Raw genomic sequence first — 20,568 nt, 5'->3', positions numbered from 1 at the left:
ACAGTAACACACACCCTGTATAAACAGGGACTGTGTACAGTAACACACACCCTCTATAAACAGGGACCGTGTACAGTAACACACACCCTCTATAAACAGGGACTGTGTACAGTAACACACACCCTCTATAAACAGGGACTGTGTACAGTAACACACACCCTCTATAAACAGGGACTGTGTACAGTAACACACACCCTCTATAAACAGGGACTGTGTACAGTAACACACACCCTCTATAAACAGGGACTGTGTACAGTAACACACACCCTCTATAAACAGGGACTGTGTACAGTAACACACACCCTCTATAAACAGGGACTGTGTACAGTAACACACACCCTCTATAAACAGGGACTGTGTACAGTAACACACACCCTGAATAAACAGGGACTGTGTACAGTAACACACACCCTCCATAAACAGGGACTGTGTACAGTAACACACACCCTCTATAAACAGGGACTGTGTACAGTAACACACACCCTCTATAAACAGGGACCATGTACAGTAACACACACCCTCTATAAACAGGGACTGTGTACAGTAACACACACCCTCTATAAACAGGGACCGTGTACAGTAACACACACCCTCTATAAACAGGGACTGTGTACAGTAACACACACCCTCCATAAACAGGGACTGTGTACAGTAACACACACCCTCCATAAACAGGGACTGTGTACAGTAACACACCCCCTCTATAAACAGGGACTGTGTACAGTAACACACACCCTCTATAAACAGGGACTGTGTACAGTAACACACACCCTCTATAAACAGGGACCGTGTACAGTAACACACACCCTCTATAAACAGGGACTGTGTACAGTAACACACACCCTCTATAAACAGGGACTGTGTACAGTAACACACACCCTCTATAAACAGGGACCGTGTACAGTAACACACACCCTCTATAAACAGGGACTGTGTACAGTAACACACACCCTCCATAAACAGGGACTGTGTACAGTAACACACACCCTCCATAAACAGGGACTGTGTACAGTAACACACACCCTCTATAAACAGGGACTGTGTACAGTAACACACACCCTCTATAAACAGGGACCGTGTACAGTAACACACACCCTCCATAAACAGGGACCGTGTACAGTAACACACACCCTCCATAAACAGGGACTGTGTACAGTAACACACACCCTCCATAAACAGGGACTGTGTACAGTAACACACACCCTCCATAAACAGGGACTGTGTACAGTAACACACACCCTCTATAAACAGGGACTGTGTACAGTAACACACACCCTCCATAAACAGGGACTGTGTACAGTAACACACACCCTCTATAAACAGGGACCGTGTACAGTAACACACACCCTCTATAAACAGGGACTGTGTACAGTAACACACACCCTCCATAAACACGGACTGTGTACAGTAACACACACCCTCCATAAACAGGGACTGTGTACAGTAACACACACCCTCTATAAACAGGGACTGTGTACACTAACACACACCCTCTATAAACACGGACTGTGTACAGTAACACACACCCTCTATAAACAGGGACTGATATCTGTCTCGAGAATACAATCCAGCCTCTATCCTGAGCTGGATATCCGAATGAGCCCATTTAATTATTCCCGTTTTGGACATACCGTTCAGCGCTGATGTACTCGCTCGAGATTGGACTGCACTTAACCCCAGCAATCCTGACGCCATAGGCAATCTCGCGGAAGTGCAGGCCCAGGTTATCACCATGGATGGTGACTCTGGTTCCACCCTCCTTAGGGCCAGCCATCGGGTGGAACTGTAACACAGAAAGCAAGACTGAAACTCTCACATGGTTTTAAACACCTCCACGGTTACATAGAGAGTCGTCGACACTGTCCCATCAAACACTCCCAGGGCAGGTACAGGGTTAGATACAGAGTAAAGCTCCCTCTACACTGTCCCATCAAACACTCCCAGGGCAGGTACAGGGTTAGATACAGAGTAAAGCTCCCTCTACACTGTCCCATCAAACACTCCCAGGGCAGGTACAGGGTTAGATACAGAGTAAAGCTCCCTCTACACTGTCCCATCAAACACTCCCAGGGCAGGTGCAGGGTTAGATACAGAGTAAAGCTCCCTCTACACTGTCCCATCAAACACTCCCAGGGCAGGTACAGGGTTAGATACAGAGTAAAGCTCCCTCTACACCGTCCCGTCAAACACTCCCAGGGCAGGTACAGGGTTAGATACAGAGTAAAGCTCCCTCTACACTGTCCCATCAAACACTCCCAGGGCAGGTGCAGGGTTAGATACAGAGTCAAGCTCCCTCTACACTGTCCCATCAAACACTCCCAGGGCAGGTACAGGGTTAGATACAGAGTAAAGCTCCCTCTACACTGTCCCCATCAAACACTCCCAGGGCAGGTACAGGGTTAGATACAGAGTAAAGCTCCCTCTACACTGTCCCATCAAACACTCCCAGGGCAGGTACGGGGTTAGATACAGAGTAAAGCTCCCTCTACACTGTCCCATCAAACACTCCCAGGGCAGGTACGGGGTTAGATACAGAGTAAAGCTCCCTCTACACTGTCCCCATCAAACACTCCCAGGGCAGGTACAGGGTTAGATACAGAGTAAAGCTCCCTCTACACTGTCCCATCAAACACTCCCAGGGCAGGTACAGGGTTAGATACAGAGTCAAGCTCCCTCTACACTGTCCCCATCAAACACTCCCAGGGCAGGTACGGGGTTAGATACAGAGTAAAGCTCCCTCTACACTGTCCCCATCAAACACTCCCAGGGCAGGTACAGGGTTAGATACAGAGTAAAGCTCCCTCTACACTGTCCCATCAAACACTCCCAGGGCAGGTACGGGGTTAGATACAGAGTAAAGCTCCCTCTACACTGTCCCATCAAACACTCCCAGGGCAGGTACGGGGTTAGATACAGAGTAAAGCTCCCTCTACACTGTCCCCATCAAACACTCCCAGGGCAGGTACAGGGTTAGATACAGAGTAAAGCTCCCTCTACACTGTCCCATCAAACACTCCCAGGGCAGGTACAGGGTTAGATACAGAGTCAAGCTCCATCTACACTGTCCCCATCAAACACTCCCAGGGCAGGTACGGGGTTAGATACAGAGTAAAGCTCCCTCTACACTGTCCCATCAAACACTCCCAGGGCAGGTACAGGGTTAGATACAGAGTAAAGCTCCCTCTACACTGTCCCATCAAACACTCCCAGGGCAGGTACGGGGTTAGATACAGAGTAAAGCTCCCTCTATGTTGTCCTATCAGTTCTCTAACTGTATTGGATTCTTGTATCTGTTGAGATTTGGATGGAGACTGTTCCCACCTTTCCCGTCAGTGGTGCAGGCAGGACTCACACCCAGATACTGCATTCGACATAACAGCCTGACCCAATATTAGGGTGATTTTAAACCTCCCCCCTCCCTACTCCATCTCACCCTATCCTTCTATTCCTCTCTCCCTCATGTGTTTATCGAGCTTCCCCTTAAATCCATCGATTCTATTCCCCTCGACCACTCCATGTGGGAGCGAGTTCCACATTCTCACCGCTCTCTGGGTAAAGAAGTTTCTCCTCAATTCCCAGATTGGATTTATTAGTGACTCTCTTATATTGATGGCCCCCTCGTTCTGGTCTCCCCCCACAAGTGGGAACATCTTCTCTCCGTCTACCCTATCGAAATCCCTTCATAATTTTAAAGACCTCTATCAGGTCACCCCTCAGCCTTCTCTTTTCTAGAGAAAAGAGCCCCAGTCTGTTCAGCCTTTCCTGATAGTTATAACCTCTCAGTTCTGGGATCATCCTTGTAAATCTTTTTTACACCTACATCCTTTCTATAATATGGAGACCAGAACTGTGCCCAGTGCTCCAAGTGTGATATGGGGACCAGAACTGTGCCCAGTGCTCCAAGTGTGATATGGAGACCAGAACTGTGCCCAGTATTCCAAGTGTGATATGGAGACCAGAACTGAGCCCAGTGCTCCAAGTGTGATATGGAGACCAGAACTGTGCCCAGTGCTCCAAGTGTGATATGGAGACCAGAACTGAGCCCAGTGCTCCAAGTGTGATATGGAGACCAGAACTGTGCCCAGTGCTCCAAGTGAGATATGGAGACCAGAACTGTGCCCAGTGCTCCAAGTGTGGTCTAACCAAGGTTCTATCCAAGTTTAACATAACTTCTCTGCTTTTCAATTCTATCCCTCTAGAAATGAACCCCAGAGCTTGGTTTGCTTTTTTTTAATGGCCTTAATAACCTGCGTTACTACTTTTAGTGATCTGTGTATCTGTACCCCCCCAGATCCCTCTGCTCCTCTGTCCCATTTAGACTGCTATTATCCTAGCAGTATGTGGCCTCCTTATTCGTCCTACCAAAATGTAATACCTCACACTTATCTATATTGAAATTCATTTGCCAATCACACGCCCATTCTGAAAGTTTATTAAATTCTTCCCGTATATTGTCGCAGTCCTCCTCGGTATTAACGATACCCCCCAATTTGGTGTGGTCTGCAAAGTTTGAAATTGTGCTTCTGATTCCCGAGTCCAAATCGTTGATGTAAATGGAGAACAACAGTGGTCCCAGCACCGATCCTTGTGGAACACCACTTCCCACCGTGTGCCAGCCTGAGTAACTACCTTTAACCCCTACTCTCTTGATATGAACAGAATCCTACAGCACAGACGGAGGCCATTCAGCCCATCGTGCCCTGTGCCGGCTCCCCCCGAAGGAGCGGTCCGATTCGTCTCTGAATAAATCGCACACACGAGAAAAACAGACAGTGTTAATTCGAGCTGTGGGCCTACCTCACCGCAGGGGAGAGACCCCCTCCCCCCTCCCCCCCCCCCCCCACTAGGGGTTGGGAGGCCGTACCTTAGTGATTCGGGGGTGGGTACACCGGATGTTACGGCTGCTCGGCTGCATCCAGTTGAAGTCGGGGGTGGCACAGTCTTGGCGAAGGTGGCACTTCCTCTGCGGCACACACCAGCCGCACTCGAACCTGGGCTCGGCCTTCAGGCACAGGCCGCAGCTCTCCCGCTGGGCCGAGCAGTTGTACAGGAGGGCTGGGAGAGAGCGGAAAGAAGGAAAATTCTGCTTTATGGATGTGTAGACATTTCGGAGCCCTTTCAGAACGTCCCAAAGCACTTCACGGCCAATGGAGTACTTTTTTTTTGGTTTTGTCGGGATGTAGGGAAACGCGGCCAGCCGATTTACGCACAGCAAGATCCCACAGTGTGGTCAACGACAGGTGACTAAAGGGACAGAGGCTCAAACTCCATAGAGGCAGGAATTCCTTCCCCATAGAAAGTGTGACCAGCAGACGGGACTGGATCCCCGTGCAGGGAGATACCCTGGAATTGGTTGGGTGGGGGGGCAGGGATGGGGTCTTTCCGAATGGCTGGGCTAAGCTGGGCCCGAGCGGCCTTCCTAATCCCAGTCTATCCCGTGCCTTGTCCCTGTATCGTAGGCCCAGTCCTGCTGCTTCTTATTGGGAGCTCACATAGCCCAGTGGGAAGGGTTTTCTCACTGGGGAGCTGCTCCCATCATTCGGGCTCGATGCCACCGAACGAATGGGAAGACTGAGAGAGCCTGAGGAGGGCGTGAGGGTCATTAATGGCCAATCAGGGCCATCGTTGGGTCAGTCACATGGAATGACCAATCAAGGCCATCAATTAGTCATTCTATGTGACTGACCTATCAAGGCCATCGATAAGTCAGTCACATGGAATGGCCAATCAGGACCATCGGTAGGTCAACACATTGAACGGCAGGCCAATCAGGACCATCATTAGGTCAACACATAGAATGGCCAATCAGGATCATCGATAGGTCAGTCACATAGAATGACCAATCAGGACCATTATTAGATCAGTCATATAAAATGGCCAATCAGGACCATTGATAGGTCAGTCACATAGAATGGCCAATCAGGACCATCGATAGGTCAGTCACATAAAATGGCCAATCAGTACCATTGATAGGTCAGTCACATAAAATGGCCAATCAGGACCATCGATAGGTCAGTCACATAGAATGGCCAATCAGGACCATTGATAGGTCAGTCACATAGAATGGCCAATCAGGACCATCGATAGGTCAGCCAACTGTTTGGTCCAATTGCAGCTCGGGGAGAGGTCAGCGAGAGGTCAGATTGCCAGAGGCTGGGATGGATGGAATTCAGCGGGAAAAATAAAAAAAACCTCAAATGCTTGGTGAAAGGATTAAGATGGTTATTGTAGATTGTACCTTTAACGCTGGCTGGCTTATCAATGATGAACTCTCCATCCCAGACAATGGAGAAATCCACGGCCAGGTCTCCAATATCATCACCTTCATACGAGTACTGAAAGACAAGGAGAGAGTGAGGGGCTGATGGGGCTAACTGAGAGAGGCAGAGAGTGAGAGAGAGAGACAGAGACAGAGGTTCAGAGACAGAGGTTGAGAGACAGAAAGTGAGAGACAGAGAGTGAGAGAGTCAGAGACAGAGTGAGAGACAGACAGAGAGTGAGAGTGAGAGACAGACAGAGAGTGAGAGTGAGAGACAGAGTGAGAGTGAGAATCAGAGACAGAGGTTGAGAGACAGAGAGTGAGAGTGAGAGACAGAGGTTGAGAGACAGAGACAGAGGTTGAGAGACAGAGACAGAGGTTGAGAGACAGAAAGTGAGAGACAGAGACAGAAAGTGAGAGACAGACAGAGAAAGTGAAAGACAGCCAGACAGAGGGAATGTCGGACAGACATAGAGACACGGAGAGACATAGAGAGACAGTCTGAGAGAGAAAAAGACACACACAGACAAAGAGAGACAGATGAGAATGAGAGACACACAAAATAACAGATACCCGGGAGTGAGTTACAGGCTGGAATCTAATCGAGGGGTTCGGGGGTTTTATATATAGAATAACAGATACCCGGGAGTGAGTTACAGACTGGAATCTAATCGAGGGGTTCGGAGGGGTTTATATATAGAATAACAGATACCCGGGAGTGAGTTACAGACTGGAATCTAATCGAGGGGTTCGGAGGGGTTTATATATAGAATAACAGATACCCGGGAGTGAGTTACAGACTGGAATCTAATCGAGGGGTTCAGGTGGGTTTATATATCGAATAACAGATACCCGGGAGTGAGTTACAGACTGGAATCTAATCGAGGGGTTCAGGGGGGTTTATATATAGAATAACAGATACCCGGGAGTGAGTTACACACTGGAATCTAATCGAGGGATTCGGGGGGGTTTATATATAGAATAACAGATACCCGGGAGTGAGTTACAGGCTGGAATCTAATCGAGGGGTTCGGGGGGTTTATATATAGAATAACATATACCCGGGAGTGAGTTACAGACTGGAATCTAATCGAGGGGTTCGGGGGTTTATATATAGAATAACAGATACCCGGGAGTGAGTTACAGGCTGGAATCTAATCGAGGGGTTCGGGGGGTTTATATATAGAATAACAGATACCCGGGAGTGAGTTACAGGCTGGAATCTAATCGAGGGGTTCGGGGGGTTTATATATAGAATAACAGATACCCGGGAGTGAGTTACAGGCTGGAATCTAATCGAGGGGTTCGGGGGGGTTTATATATAGAATAACAGATACCCGGGAGTGAGTTACAGACTGGAATCTAATCGAGGGGTTCGGGGGGGTTTATATATAGAATAACAGATACCCGGGAGTGAGTTACAGACTGGAATCTAATCGAGGGGTTCGGGGGGTTTATATATAGAATAACAGATACCCGGGAGTGAGTTACAGACTGGAATCTAATCGAGTGGTTCGGGGGGGGTTTATATATAGAATAACAGATACCCGGGAGTGAGTTACAGACTGGAATCTAATCGAGGGGTTCGGGGGGTTTATATATAGAATAACAGATACCCGGGAGTGAGTTACACACTGGAATCTAATCGAGGGGTTCGGGGGGTTTATATATAGAATAACAGATATCCGGGAGTGAGTTACAGACTGGAATCTAATCGAGGGGTTCGGGGGGTTTTATATATAGAATAACAGATAACCGGGAGTGAGTTACAGACTGGAATCTAATCGAGGGGTTCAGGGGGGGTTTATATATAGAATAACAGATACCCGGGAGTGAGTTACAGACTGGAATCTAATTGAGGGGTTCGGGGGGTTTATATATAGAATAACAGATACCCGGGAGTGAGTTACAGACTGGAATCTAATTGAGGGGTTCGGGGGGTTTATATATAGAATAACAGATACCCGGGAGTGAGTTACAGGCTGGAATCCAATCGAGGGGTTCAGGGGGGTTTATATATCGAATAACAGATACCCGGGAGTGAGTTACAGACTGGAATCTAATCCAGGGGTTCAGTGGGGTTTATATATAGAATAACAGATACCCGGGAGTGAGTTACACACTGGAATCTAATCGAGGGATTCGGGGGGGTTTATATATAGAATAACAGATACCCGGGAGTGAGTTACAGGCTGGAATCTAATCGAGGGGTTCGGGGGGTTTATATATAGAATAACAGATACCCGGGAGTGAGTTAGAGGCTGGAATCTAATCGAGGGGTTCGGGGGGGGGTTATATATAGAATAACAGATACCCGGGAGTGAGTTACAGACTGGAATCTAATCGAGGGGTTCGGGGGATTTATATATAGAATAACAGATATCCGGGAGTGAGTTACAGACTGGAATCTAATCGAGGGGTTCGGGGGGGTTTTATATATAGAATAACAGATACCCGGGAGTGAGTTACAGACTGGAATCTAATCGAGGGGTTCGGGGGGGGTTTATATATAGAATAACAGATACCCGGGAGTGAGTTACAGACTGGAATCTAATTGAGGGGTTCGGGGGGTTTATATATAGAATAACAGATACCCGGGAGTGAGTTACAGGCTGGAATCTAATTGAGGGGTTCGGGGAGTTTATATATAGAATAACAGATACCCGGGAGTGAGTTACAGGCTGGAATCCAATCGAGGGGTTCCGGGGGTTTATATATAGAATAACAGATACCCGGGAGTGAGTTACAGGCTGGAATCTAATCGAGGGGTTCGGGGGGTTTATATATAGAATAACAGATACCCGGGAGTGAGTTACAGACTGGAATCTAATCGAGGGGTTCGGGGGGTTTATATATAGAATAACAGATACCCTGGTGTGAGTTACAGGCTGGAAACTAATCGAGGGGTTCGGGGGGTTTATATATAGAATAACAGATACCCGGGAGTGAGTTACAGACTGGAATCTAATCGAGGGGTTCGGGGGGGTTTATATATAGAATAACAGATACCCGGGAGTGAGTTACAGACTGGAATCTAATCGAGCGGTTCGGGGGGGTTTATATATAGAATAACAGATACCCGGGAGTGAGTTACAGACTGGAATCTAATCGAGGGGTTCGGGGGGTTTATATATAGAATAACAGATACCCGGGAGTGAGTTACAGGCTAGAATCTAATCGAGGGGTTCGGGGGGGGGTTTATATATAGAATAACAGATACCCGGGAGTGAGTTACAGGCTAGAATCTAATCGAGGGGTTCGGGGGGTTTATATATAGAATAACAGATACCCGGGAGTGAGTTACACACTGGAATCTAATCGAGGGGTTCGGGGGGTTTATATATAGAATAACAGATACCCGGGAGTGAGTTACAGACTGGAATCTAATCGAGGGGTTCGGTGGGGGGGTTTATATATAGAATAACAGATACCCGGGAGTGAGTTACAGGCTAGAATCTAATCGAGGGGTTCGGGGGGGGGTTTATATATAGAATAACAGATACCCGGGAGTGAGTTACAGGCTAGAATCTAATCGAGGGGTTCGGGGGGTTTATATATAGAATAACAGATACCCGGGAGTGAGTTACACACTGGAATCTAATCGAGGGGTTCGGGGGGTTTATATATAGAATAACAGATACCCGTGAGTGAGTTACAGACTGGAATCTAATCGAGGGGTTCGGTGGGGGGGTTTATATATAGAATAACAGATACCCTGGGTACATTGAATGCACTCTGCCTTCTTCCAATTCCCTTGGGCCCATTGAGCCACGTGGCCTTGATGAAGAAGTTTCAGGTGTCAAATGTCATCTGGCTAAAGGGGAAGGGGTCTCACAGCCCTAGGCGGTTCCTGCAGAGAGACGCATGCGCATTTTACAGCGGGAGGCAGTCGATGGCCATCGGGACTTTCAATATTTCCCTCTCTAAAGCGCAGCGAGACTACTTTTCGACCCCTCCCTCGGTCTCACTCACCCCTCTGAGGCAGAAGGTCGAGGGTTCGAGCCCCCACTCCAGAGACTTGAGCCCCGTAATCCAGGCCCCGACACTCCCCCCCGGTGCTGGTACTGAGGGAGCGCCGCACTGTCGGGATGAGACGTTAAACTGAGGCCCCCGTCTGCCCTCTCAGGTGGGACGTAAAAGATCCCACGGCCGCTATTGGAAGAAGAGCAGGGGCGGGGGGGAGGGGTAGTTCTGCCCGGGGTCCTGAGGCCGATATTTATCCCTCAACCAACATCACTAAAAAACAGATGATCTGGTCATTTATCACTTTGCTGTTTGTGGGATCTTGCTGTGCGCAAATTGGCTGCCGCGTTTCCCACATTACAACAGTGACCGCACTTCAAAAAAAAAGTACTTCATTGGCTGTGAAACGCTTTGGGACGTCCTGAGGTGGTGAAAGGGGCCTGAGAAATGGGAGTCTGTTCTTTCTCCCTGGTCAGCACTGCACCAGGTACACAGACCGAGTCACCAGATGGAGTTCACTTGTGGACAGTGATCCTTCCGAGGGCTGCCAGGGTATATTAAGCAGCGGGAGGTCGGTGACATTCCCCATCTCTGTGAGAGAGCGTGAGAGTGACAGAGAGAAAGAGAGAGAGAAGAGAGAAAGAGCGAAAGAAAGAGAGAAACAAAGGGAGAAAGAGAGAGAGAGAAAGAGAGAAAGAAAGAGAGAGAAACAAAGGGAGAAAGAGAGAAAGAAAGAAAGAAAAACAAAGGGAGAAAGAGAGAGAAAGAGAGAAAGAAAGAGAGAGAAACAAAGGGAGTAAGAGAGAAAGAAAGAAAGAGAAACAAAGGGAGAAAGAGAGAGAGAGAGAGAAAGAAAGAGAGAGAAACAAAGGGAGAAAGAGAGAGAGAGAAACAAAGGGAGAAAGAGAGAGAGAGAAAGAGAGAAAGAAAGAGAGAGAAACAAAGGGAGAAAGAGAGAAAGAAAGAAAGAAAAACAAAGGGAGAAAGAGAGAGAGAGAAACAGAGAAAGAAAGAGAGAGAAACAAAGGGAGTAAGAGAGAAAGAAAGAAAGAAAAACAAAGGGAGAAAGAGAGAGAGAGAAAGAGAGAAAGAAAGAGAGAGAAACAAAGGGAGTAAGAGAGAAAGAAAGAAAGAAAAACAAAGGGAGAAAGAGAGAAAGAAAGAAAGAAAAACAAAGGGAGAAAGAGAGAGAGAGAAAGAGAGAAAGAAAGAGAGAGAAACAAAGGGAGTAAGAGAGAAAGAGAGAGAGAGAAACAAAGGGAGAAAGAGAGAGAGAGAAAGAGAGAAAGAAAGAGAGAGAAACAAAGGGAGAAAGAGAGAGAGAAACAAAGGGAGAAAGAAAGTGAGAAAGAGATAGAGAGAAAGAAAGTGAGAGAGAGAGAGAGAAAGTGAGAAAGAGAAAGAGAGAGACAGGGAGAAAGAGAGAAAGAAAGAGAGACTCACTCTCATTGCACTCAGCGTCTGAAAGACCCAGAAGTGAGGAAGGAACTTGAAATCCAGATCAAAGAACACCAACACCCTGCATTTACCCAGTCCCTTTACCGCAGTAAAACGTCCCCAAGGTCCTTCCCAGGAGCGTAAATCAGACTAAATTTGACACCGAGCCCCGTGAGGAGATATTAGGACAGGTGACCAAAAGCTTGGTCAAAGAGGGAGGTTTTAAGGAGCGTCTTAAAGGAGGAGAGAGAGAGGCGGAGAGGTTTAGGGAGGGAACTCCAGAGCTTAGGCCCGAGGCACGGCCGCCAATGGTGGAGCGATGGGAATCGGGGGCTGACCCAAGTCGGGAGGGTCCCCAGAGGGGACGTCCGACAGAGTTGCGACCTGGGTTGCGAGGGGGGGGAAGGTGGGTGATGGGGAAGAGGGGGGAGCGGAGGGCTCTTAAGCAGGCGAGACCCTTGATCGCAGCCCCGGTGTTTGGCTGGGGCAGGCGAGCAGGGGGAGGGGTGCGTTCTCAGCCCTCTGTGAGAGGGTGTTTGTTTCAGTGGATTGGAGAGGGAGGGAACGCAAAGCCCACTCGGAAGCGCCAGCCTTTCAAGGATGTTCAGCGACCTTGCTCTGCTTCCAAAATGTCCCACCTGGGATCTTGCCTCCCATTCCAATCGCTGCAAAACACCTCCTCTGCAGCCCGTCGCAGTCGCGTGCGTGAGGGGAAGGGGGTTGGTGGTCCTGGTACCGATTAACCCTTGGAGGGCTGAATAGTAATAAAGGGCAGTGGGTTATCGCCACTGTGCGATGGATATCAATGTTCCAATAACAGCCTCTTGTCCAACTCCCCCCTTTCCCACCAACTCCCATCGCTCCACCATTGGCGGCCGTGCCTCGGCCCTAAGCTCTGGAATTCCCTCCCTAAACCTCTCCGCCTCTCTCCCTCCTCCTTTAAGACGCTCCTTAAAACCTCCCTCTTTGACCGAGCTTTTGGTCGCCTGTCCCAATATCTCCTTACGGGGCTCGGTGTCTGATTCACGCTCCTGCAAAGGGCCTTGGGGACAATTTACTACATTAAAGGGGATATACAAATGCAGGTTGTTATTGAATAAAAGATGGAACTGGCATTTCTACAGCGGCTTTCACTGCCTCAGGACGTCCCAAAGCGTTTCACAGCCAACGGAGTACTTTTATCGATGTGTGCTCACTGTTGTAATGTAGGAAATGCGGCAGCCAATTTACACACAGCAAGATCCCACCAACAGCCATGTGATAACGCCCCAGATCATCTGTTTTTTTTTTAAGTGATGATGGTCGAGGGATAAATATCGGCCCCAGGACCCCGGGGAGGACTCCCCCTCTCCCCCTGCTCTTCTTCCAATAGCGGCCGTGGGATCTTTTGCGTCCCGCCCGAGAGGGGCAGACGGGGGCCTCGGTTTAACGTCTCATCCCGAAAGACGGCCCCTCCGACAGTGCGGCGCTCCCTCGGTACCGGCATCGGGCGGGGGGAGTGTCGGGGCCTGGATTACGGGGCTCGAGTCTCGGGAGCTCGAACCCCCGAGCTTCTGACTCCGAGGCACGAGTGAGACACAGCAGCCCTCTCCCCTCCCCTTGGGCTTGCTCATCGCCTAGTCAGCTCACTTTCGATTTGCCCAGAAACCTCCCACTTGCCGGTGTGTGCAGTCTGAATTCTGTGGGTCGGGAGACTTGGAAAGAGTCGAAATGTAAATCGGAAGCCAGGAATCTGCCAGTACCAGCGGCTGGGGATAGAGGCAGATTTCCGGGAACAGGGACGGAAGTATCCAAGGCCCTCCGAGAGAGAGAGAGAGAGATAGAGTGTGTGTGTGCACTCCATACTGGGGTAAACAGAGCCTTTCCCAGTGTGGGTTAAGGGAAGTGGGGGGTGTCCCCACAGGGGGAGAGTGTGGACTCTGTATCGAGATGGGTTTCTACATGTGTCAGACACCCAGCTGACCAAAATGGTTGCACCCAGGCCACCCACAGAGGTAAAAGTCTGGGGACATTCCTGCCTTAAATGCAATCAGGCTGCTGCCGTCACTAAGCTAGTTTTGCAGAGTTACCGATATCAGTTGCATTCAAGTCGATAAGCTTTATGTAATACTCTTAATCAAACTATGTGACCCCAGTGTTATACAGTGAGAGACCCGGACCCCCCAGTACTGTACCCCAGTGTTATACAGTGACAGACCTGGACCCCCCAGTACTGTCCCCCAGTGTTATACAGTGACAGACCCGGACCCCCCAGTACTGTACCCCAGTGTTATACAGTGAGAGACCTGGACCCACCAGTACTGTACCCCAGTGTTATACAGTGACAGACCTGGACCCCCCAGTACTGTACCCCAGTGTTATACAGAGACAGACCTGGACCCACCAGTACTGTACCCCAGTGTTATACAGTGACAGACCTGGACCCCCCAGTACTGTACCCCAGTGTTATACAGTGAGAGACCTGGACCCACCAGTACTGTACCCCAGTGTTATACAGTGACAGACCTGTACCCCAGTGTTATACAGTGAGAGACCTGTACCCACCAGTACTGTACCCCAGTGTTATACAGTGACAGACCTGGACCCCCCAGTACTGTACCCCAGTGTTATACAGAGACAGACCTGGACCCACCAGTACTGTACCCCAGTGTTATACAGTGAGAGACCTGGACCCACCAGTACTGTACCCCAGTGTTATACAGTGACAGACCTGGACCCCCCAGTACTGTACCCCAGTGTTATACAGGGACAGACCTGGACCCCCCAGTACTGTACCCCAGTGTTATACAGAGACAGACCTGGACCCCCCAGTACTGTACCCCAGTGTTATACAGAGACAGACCCGGACCCACCAGTACTGTACCCCAGAGAGTTTCAGAAGCCCAGCGCACCGACAGTTAAGCTGCTCTCTGGAAGGTCAGATGAGGCACCCGGGGAAGGTCAGGCGTGATTTTAAGTGAGCCGTTACTAACGAGCCTGGCGTCAGCCGGCATGAATGCTGACGCGACGACCTTTCACCTCAGGCCTCAGGCCTGAGGCCTGCACGGTGCATTAGGAAAATTGGGCCAAGTTATTTAATTCGGGACGGGTCAACTTTCTCACAGGAACCCAGCGTTACTTTCTCCGACCTTTCGGCAGGCAGCAGCTGTTTAAGTAAAGATGGAATCCCAGGAGGGGGCCGTTACCTCAGTACTTCACTTTCCGCTCTGAGGCGTAACTGAGATCAGTCGTGCCATGACTGAACACGCTGTTAGCAACTACAATCTTCTCCCTTGCTCTCCCGGCTCCCGGCTGGGGGCGCAGGTTCCGCGGGCTCTGGTGGCGCCCCCATCCGCTCACTTCTGCGGCCATTTCCGCGGCTATTCGACTGCGGAGTGCCTTGGGGCGTCTCACTACGTTAAGGGCGCTCTCTTAATGCAAGTTGTTGGTCCAATGGGGTAGTCGGAAAAAGGCTAACGCTGGCTTCCAAGCCTCGAAGGTCGTGCTGGTGACTGCTGCCGAGGCCTCTTTAGTGGCGCTTTTTGTTCCGTGAATGAGGGCGTTAATTGCGTGGGCGGCTTATATGGAACGCTCGACGGAATCTAGCATGTTAACTTGGGTATTAACCCCTTCTGCGAGGGCGCCAAGGGTACGGGGATCGGGCGGGAAAGTGGAGTTGAGGTCGAAGATCAGCCATGATCTGATTGAATGGCGGACGAGGGGCCGAATGGCCTACTCCTGCTCCTATTTCTTATGATGCCAGACTGTACAACCCCCTCCTTTCGCATAACTTCTTGGAATTTAGTTCGCAGGACGTTAAGGCCGCCTGTCGTGCTCTCAATATTCAATCTATTAATTCCGACCATGCCTCCCACCACTGCCAAGACTCCGTCCTGTGTAAGGCCCCGTACAGATGGGATAAATGGCCAGATCATCTGTGTTTTTTTTAAAGTGAGGTTGGTTGAGAGATAACCGGGGAGAGAAAGAGAGAGGGAATGGGAGAGAAAGAGAGAGGGAATGGGAGAGAAAGAGAGAGGGAATGGGAGAGAAAGAGAGAGGGAATGGGAGAGAAAGAGAGATGGAATGAGAGAGAAAGAGAGAGGGAAAGAGAGAGAAAGAGAGAGGGAATGGGAGAGAAAGAGAGAGGGAATGGGAGAGAAAGAGATAGGGAATGGGAGAGAAAGAGAGAGGGAATGGGAGAGAAAGAGAGAGGGAATGAGAGAGAGAGGGAATGGGAGAGAAAGAGAGAGGGAATGGGAGAGAAAGAGAGAGGGAATGGGAGAGAAAGAGAGAGGGAATGGGAGAGAAAGAGAGAGGGGATGGGAGAGAAAGAGAGAGGGAATGGGAGAGAAAGAGAGAGGGAATGGGAGAGAAAGAGAGAGGGAATGGGAGAGAAAGAGAGAGGGAATGGGAGAGAAAGAGAGAGGGAATGGGAGGTAAAGAGAGAGGGAATGGGAGAGAAAGAGTAAGAGGGAATGAGAGAGAGAGGGAATGGGAGAGAAAGAGAGAGGGAATGAGAGAGAAAGAGTAAGAGGGAATGAGAGAGAGAGGGAATGGGAGAGAAAGAGAGAGGGAATGAGAGAGAAAGAGAGAGGGAATGGGAGAGAAAGAGAGAGGGAATGGGAGAGAAAGAGAGAGGGAATGGGAGAGAAAGAGAGAGGGAATGGGAGAGAAAGAGAGAGGGAATGGGAGAGAAAGAGAGATGGAATGAGAGAGAAAGAGAGAGGGAAAGAGAGAGAAAGAGAGAGGGAATGGGAGAGAAAGAGAGAGGGAATGGGAGAGAAAGAGATAGGGAATGGGAGAGAAAGAGAGAGGGAATGGGAGAGAAAGAGAGAGGGAATGAGAGAGAGAGGGAATGGGAGAGAAAGAGAGAGGGAATGGGAGAGAAAGAGAGAGGGAATGGGAGAGAAAGAGAGAGGGAATGGGAGAGAAAGAGAGAGGGAATGGGAGAGAAAGAGAGAGGGAATGGGAGAGAAAGAGAGAGGGGATGGGAGAGAAAGAGAGAGGGAATGGGAGAGAAAGAGAGAGGGAATGGGAGAGAAAGAGAGAGGGAATGGGAGAGAAAGAGAGAGGGAATGGGAGGTAAAGAGAGAGGGAATGGGAGAGAAAGAGTAAGAGGGAATGAGAGAGAGAGGGAATGGGAGAGAAAGAGAGAGGGAATGAGAGAGAAAGAGTAAGAGGGAATGAGAGAGAGAGGGAATGGGAGAGAAGAGAGAGGGAATGAGAGAGAAAGAGAGAGGGAATGGGAGAGAAAGAGAGAGGGAATGGGAGAGAACGAGAGAGGGAATGGGAGAGAAAGAGAGAGGGAATGGGAGAGAAAGAGAGAGGGAATGGGAGAGAAGAGAGAGGGAATGAGAGAGAGAAGGAATGGGAAAGAAAGAGAGAGGGAATGAGAGAGAAAGAGAGAGGGAATGAGAGAGAAAGAGAGAGGGAATGGGAGAGAAAGAGTAAGAGGGAATGAGAGAGAGAGGGAATGGAGAGAAAGAGAGAGGGAATGGGAGAGAAAGAGAGAGGGAATGGGAGAGAAAGAGAGAGGGAATGAGAGAGAGAGAGGGAATGAGAGAGAGAGAGGGAATGGGAGAGAAAGGGAATGGGAGAGAAAGAGAGAGGGAATGAGGAAAGAGAGATTGAGATTGCAGCCTGTGGGCTGTTGCTGATGAGCCACTGTCCTCCCCTCCCCCCTCCCCCTCCCCACCTCTCACCCCTCCTCTCCCTCCCCTCCCCCTCTCCTTTCGCTCTCCCCTCTCCTCCTCCCCACCCCTCCCCTACTCCCCTCTCCTTTCCCTCTCCCCTCCCCTCCTGCCCACCCCTCCCCTCCTGCCCACCGCTCCCCTCCTCCCCACCCCTCCCCTCTCCCCTCTCCCCACCCCTCCCCTCCTCTGCTCCACTCCCCACCCCTCCCCCTCCTCTCCCTCCCCTCCCCTCACCCCTCCCCCTTTCCTCTCCCCTCCCCCTCTCCTTTCCCTCTCCCCTCCCCTCCTCCCCACCCCGCCCTCCTCCCCACCCCTCTCCCCTCCTCCTCCCCACCCATCCCCCTCTCCTTCCCCCTCCTCTCCCCTCCCCTCCTCTCCCCCTCACCCCCCCTCCTCTCCCCCTCACCCCCTCACCTCTCCCTAGGTGTGAACACTCTCACACTTTTCTCTCACACCGCAGCTGCAGGCAGACCCCTGGGAAAGGTTCCCTTTTGTACCATCGATAAATGTGCGGCTGATGAATAAATATGTGTGTTTTTGTGTCCCAGCATTCCCATTATCCTTCGCGGAGACTCCGGGGACAGGCTGACATCTCGGAGATGTCAGGGTGGGCGTTTTGTACCTCGTGCCTGAATGTTAACAGCTCCCTGTGCTATGACCACAATTTCTCTGCATATTCGAGCAGGGTCTCCGCAACTAGCATCTCACACTCTCTGTCTCTCTCTCTCACCATCTCTCTCTCTCGCTCTCTCTCTCTGTCTCTCTCTCACCGTCTCTCTGTCTCTCTCTTTCTATCACCGTCTCTCTCACCGTCTCTCTCTCTCTCTCTCACCGTCTCTCGCTCTCTCTCTCTGTCTCTCTCTCTCTTACCGTCTCTCTCTCGCTCTCTCTCTCTGTCTCTCTCTCACCGTCTCTCTGTCTCTCTCTTTCTATCACCGTCTCTCTTACTGTCTCTCTCTCTCTCTCACCGTCTCTCTCTCTCTTTCTATCACCGTCTCTCTTACTGTCTCTCTCTCTCTCTCACCGTCTCTCTCTCTCTCTCACCGTCTCTCTGTCGCTCTCTTTCTCTCACCGTCTCTCTTAACATCTCTCTCTCTCACCGTCTCTCTCTCTCTCTCTCACCGTATCTCTCTCTCTCACCGTCTCTCTCTCTCTCTCACCGTCTCTCTGTCGCTCTCTTCTCTCACCGTCTCTCTTAACATCTCTCTCTCTCACCGTCTCTCTCTCTCTCTCTCACCGTATCTCTCTCTCTCACCGTCTCTCTCTCTCTCACCGTCTCTCTCTCTCTCACCGTCTCTCTCTCTCACCATCTCTCTCTCTCACCATCTCTCTCTCTCACCATCTCTCTCTCTCACCATCTCTCTCTCTCACCATCTCTCTCTCTCACCATCTCTCTCTCTCACCATCTCTCTCTCTCACCATCTCTCTCTCTCACCATCTCTCTCTCTCACCATCTCTCTCTCTCACCATCTCTCTCTCTCACCATCTCTCTCTCTCTCACCATCTCTCTCTCTCTCACCGTCTCTCTCTCTCACCGTCTCTCTCTCTCACCGTCTCTCTCTCTCACCGTCTCTCTCTCTCACCGTCTCTCTCTCTCACCGTCTCTCTCTCTCACCGTCTCTCTCTCTCTCTCTCACCGTCTCTCTCTCTATCTTTCTCTCACCGTCTCACTTACTGTCTCTCTCTCTCTCTCACCGTCTCTCTCTCTCTCTCTTTCTATCACCGTCTCTCTTACTGTCTCTCTCTCTCACCGTCTCTCTCTCTCACCGTCTCTCTCTCTCACCGTCTCTCTTACTGTCTCTCTCTCTCTCTCACCGTCTCTCTCACCGTCTCTCTCTCTCTCTCTTTCTATCACCGTCTCTCTTACTGTCTCTCTCTCTCACCGTCTCTCTCTCTCACCGTCTCTCTTACTGTCTCTCTCTCTCTCTCACCGTCTCTCTCACCGTCTCTCTGTCGCTCTCTTTCTATCACCCGTCTCTCTCTCTCTCACCGTCTCTCTCTCTCTCTCTTTCTCTCACCGTCTCTCTTACTGTCTCTCTCTCTCTCTCACCGTCTCTCTCCCACCGTCCTCTCTCTCTCTCTCCATTTCTCTCTCTCTCTCTCTCTCTCTGACTCTCTGTCTCTCTCTCTCTCTCTCTCCGTCTCTCTCTCTCTCTCTCCGTCTCTCTCTATCTATCTCTGTCTCTCTCTCTCTCCATTTCTCTCCCTCTCTCTCTCTCTCTGACTCTCTGTCTCTCTCTCTCTCTCCGTCTCTCTCTATCTATCTCTGCCTCTCTCTCTCTCGCAGACTTTTGTCTGCTTCCTGTCTGCTCCCCTCTCGCGATTCCCAATTTCTGCGGACAACTTTTCCCGCGCCAGTAAGGAAAATCTTCCAAGGTTGGCCTTATGTGTCTCTCTCTCTCCCTGCCGCCCACCCACCCCTCTGCCCAGTTCTCTCCCCCCTCTCCGACTCTCACTGGCGTTCAGTGGCGCTTAATCCTCACCGAGCATTCATTCTCCGCCCACCCACCACCTGCGAGCCGGGACAGTTGGCTATTCGACTGTGGAGGGAGGCACGGCAGATTTTCCTCCCCCAGCGATCGCTAGTCAGTCTCGCCGCTTTGGGTGGGAGGGGGAACGGTGGGGTCGGGGGGAGAGGGATGGACACGAGCCAAGATGCCAACTTGCTGATCGCTGGGGTCGGGGGGGGCGCGGAGGCCAGGCTGGGCTGCGATTCACCCCACGATCGAGCAGCGCGCGAAGGAGGAGGAGGCCGGGCACCGGGGAGGGAGAAGGAAAAAGGAAAAATTGAAGGGGAACCACAGGTAGCTAACACCTGGGTGGGGGCTGTCGAGTAAACGCTATTAATTGTTACCAGGACGGGTAACATCGGTGAAAGGGGGACATTTTTCTTAACCCGTGCGTTAGAAAGAAAGATGACAAGGCTAGCACGGAGGCGGATCGCTCCCCCCGCTGTCTGGGCCTCTCCATTATTGACGCCGGTCAGTCAATCCTGAGAGAGGCTTTTTGCAGGAGCTAGGCCCGGTTGCCATGGGCACCGTAACCAAAGCTACCGACTCCCGTCTCTCCTTCAGTGGACTGCTTTCTTTCGCCTCTCCTCATAATCCTCCAGCAACCAATTATGGAGGAGTGAGTGAGTGAGGAGGCGGGGGGGGGGTGGTGGTCCCCACTGCGTTTTGTCCTCAAGACCCTCCATTAGTCCCAACATGGTTTTAATCGTCAAGAGACCCAGATCGA

General features: G+C 50.6%; 1 protein-coding gene across 1 annotated transcript in view; it reads right to left on the bottom strand.

The window, feature by feature from the left end:
• The window catches only part of LOC137306843 (plexin A3-like), a gene marked incomplete at its 3' end in the record, with an annotated part of 143,370 nt that overhangs the window by 70,102 nt on the left and 52,700 nt on the right, over positions 1–20,568 (bottom strand). Inside the window, exons 7-10 of the mRNA XM_067976241.1 lie at positions 14,858–15,026; positions 6,239–6,335; positions 4,865–5,055; positions 1,632–1,783 (exon numbers count right to left, since the gene is read on the bottom strand). Coding sequence (XP_067832342.1) covers positions 1,632–1,783; positions 4,865–5,055; positions 6,239–6,335; positions 14,858–15,026 — 609 coding nt within the window. The remainder of the gene's footprint in view (positions 1–1,631; positions 1,784–4,864; positions 5,056–6,238; positions 6,336–14,857; positions 15,027–20,568) is intronic.

The sequence above is a fragment of the Heptranchias perlo genome, chromosome 45 (genome assembly GCF_035084215.1).
Source record: "Heptranchias perlo isolate sHepPer1 chromosome 45, sHepPer1.hap1, whole genome shotgun sequence".
In the NCBI taxonomy this organism is placed as follows: domain Eukaryota; kingdom Metazoa; phylum Chordata; class Chondrichthyes; order Hexanchiformes; family Hexanchidae; genus Heptranchias; species Heptranchias perlo.
This window is presented reverse-complemented; position numbering and strand designations above follow the sequence as displayed.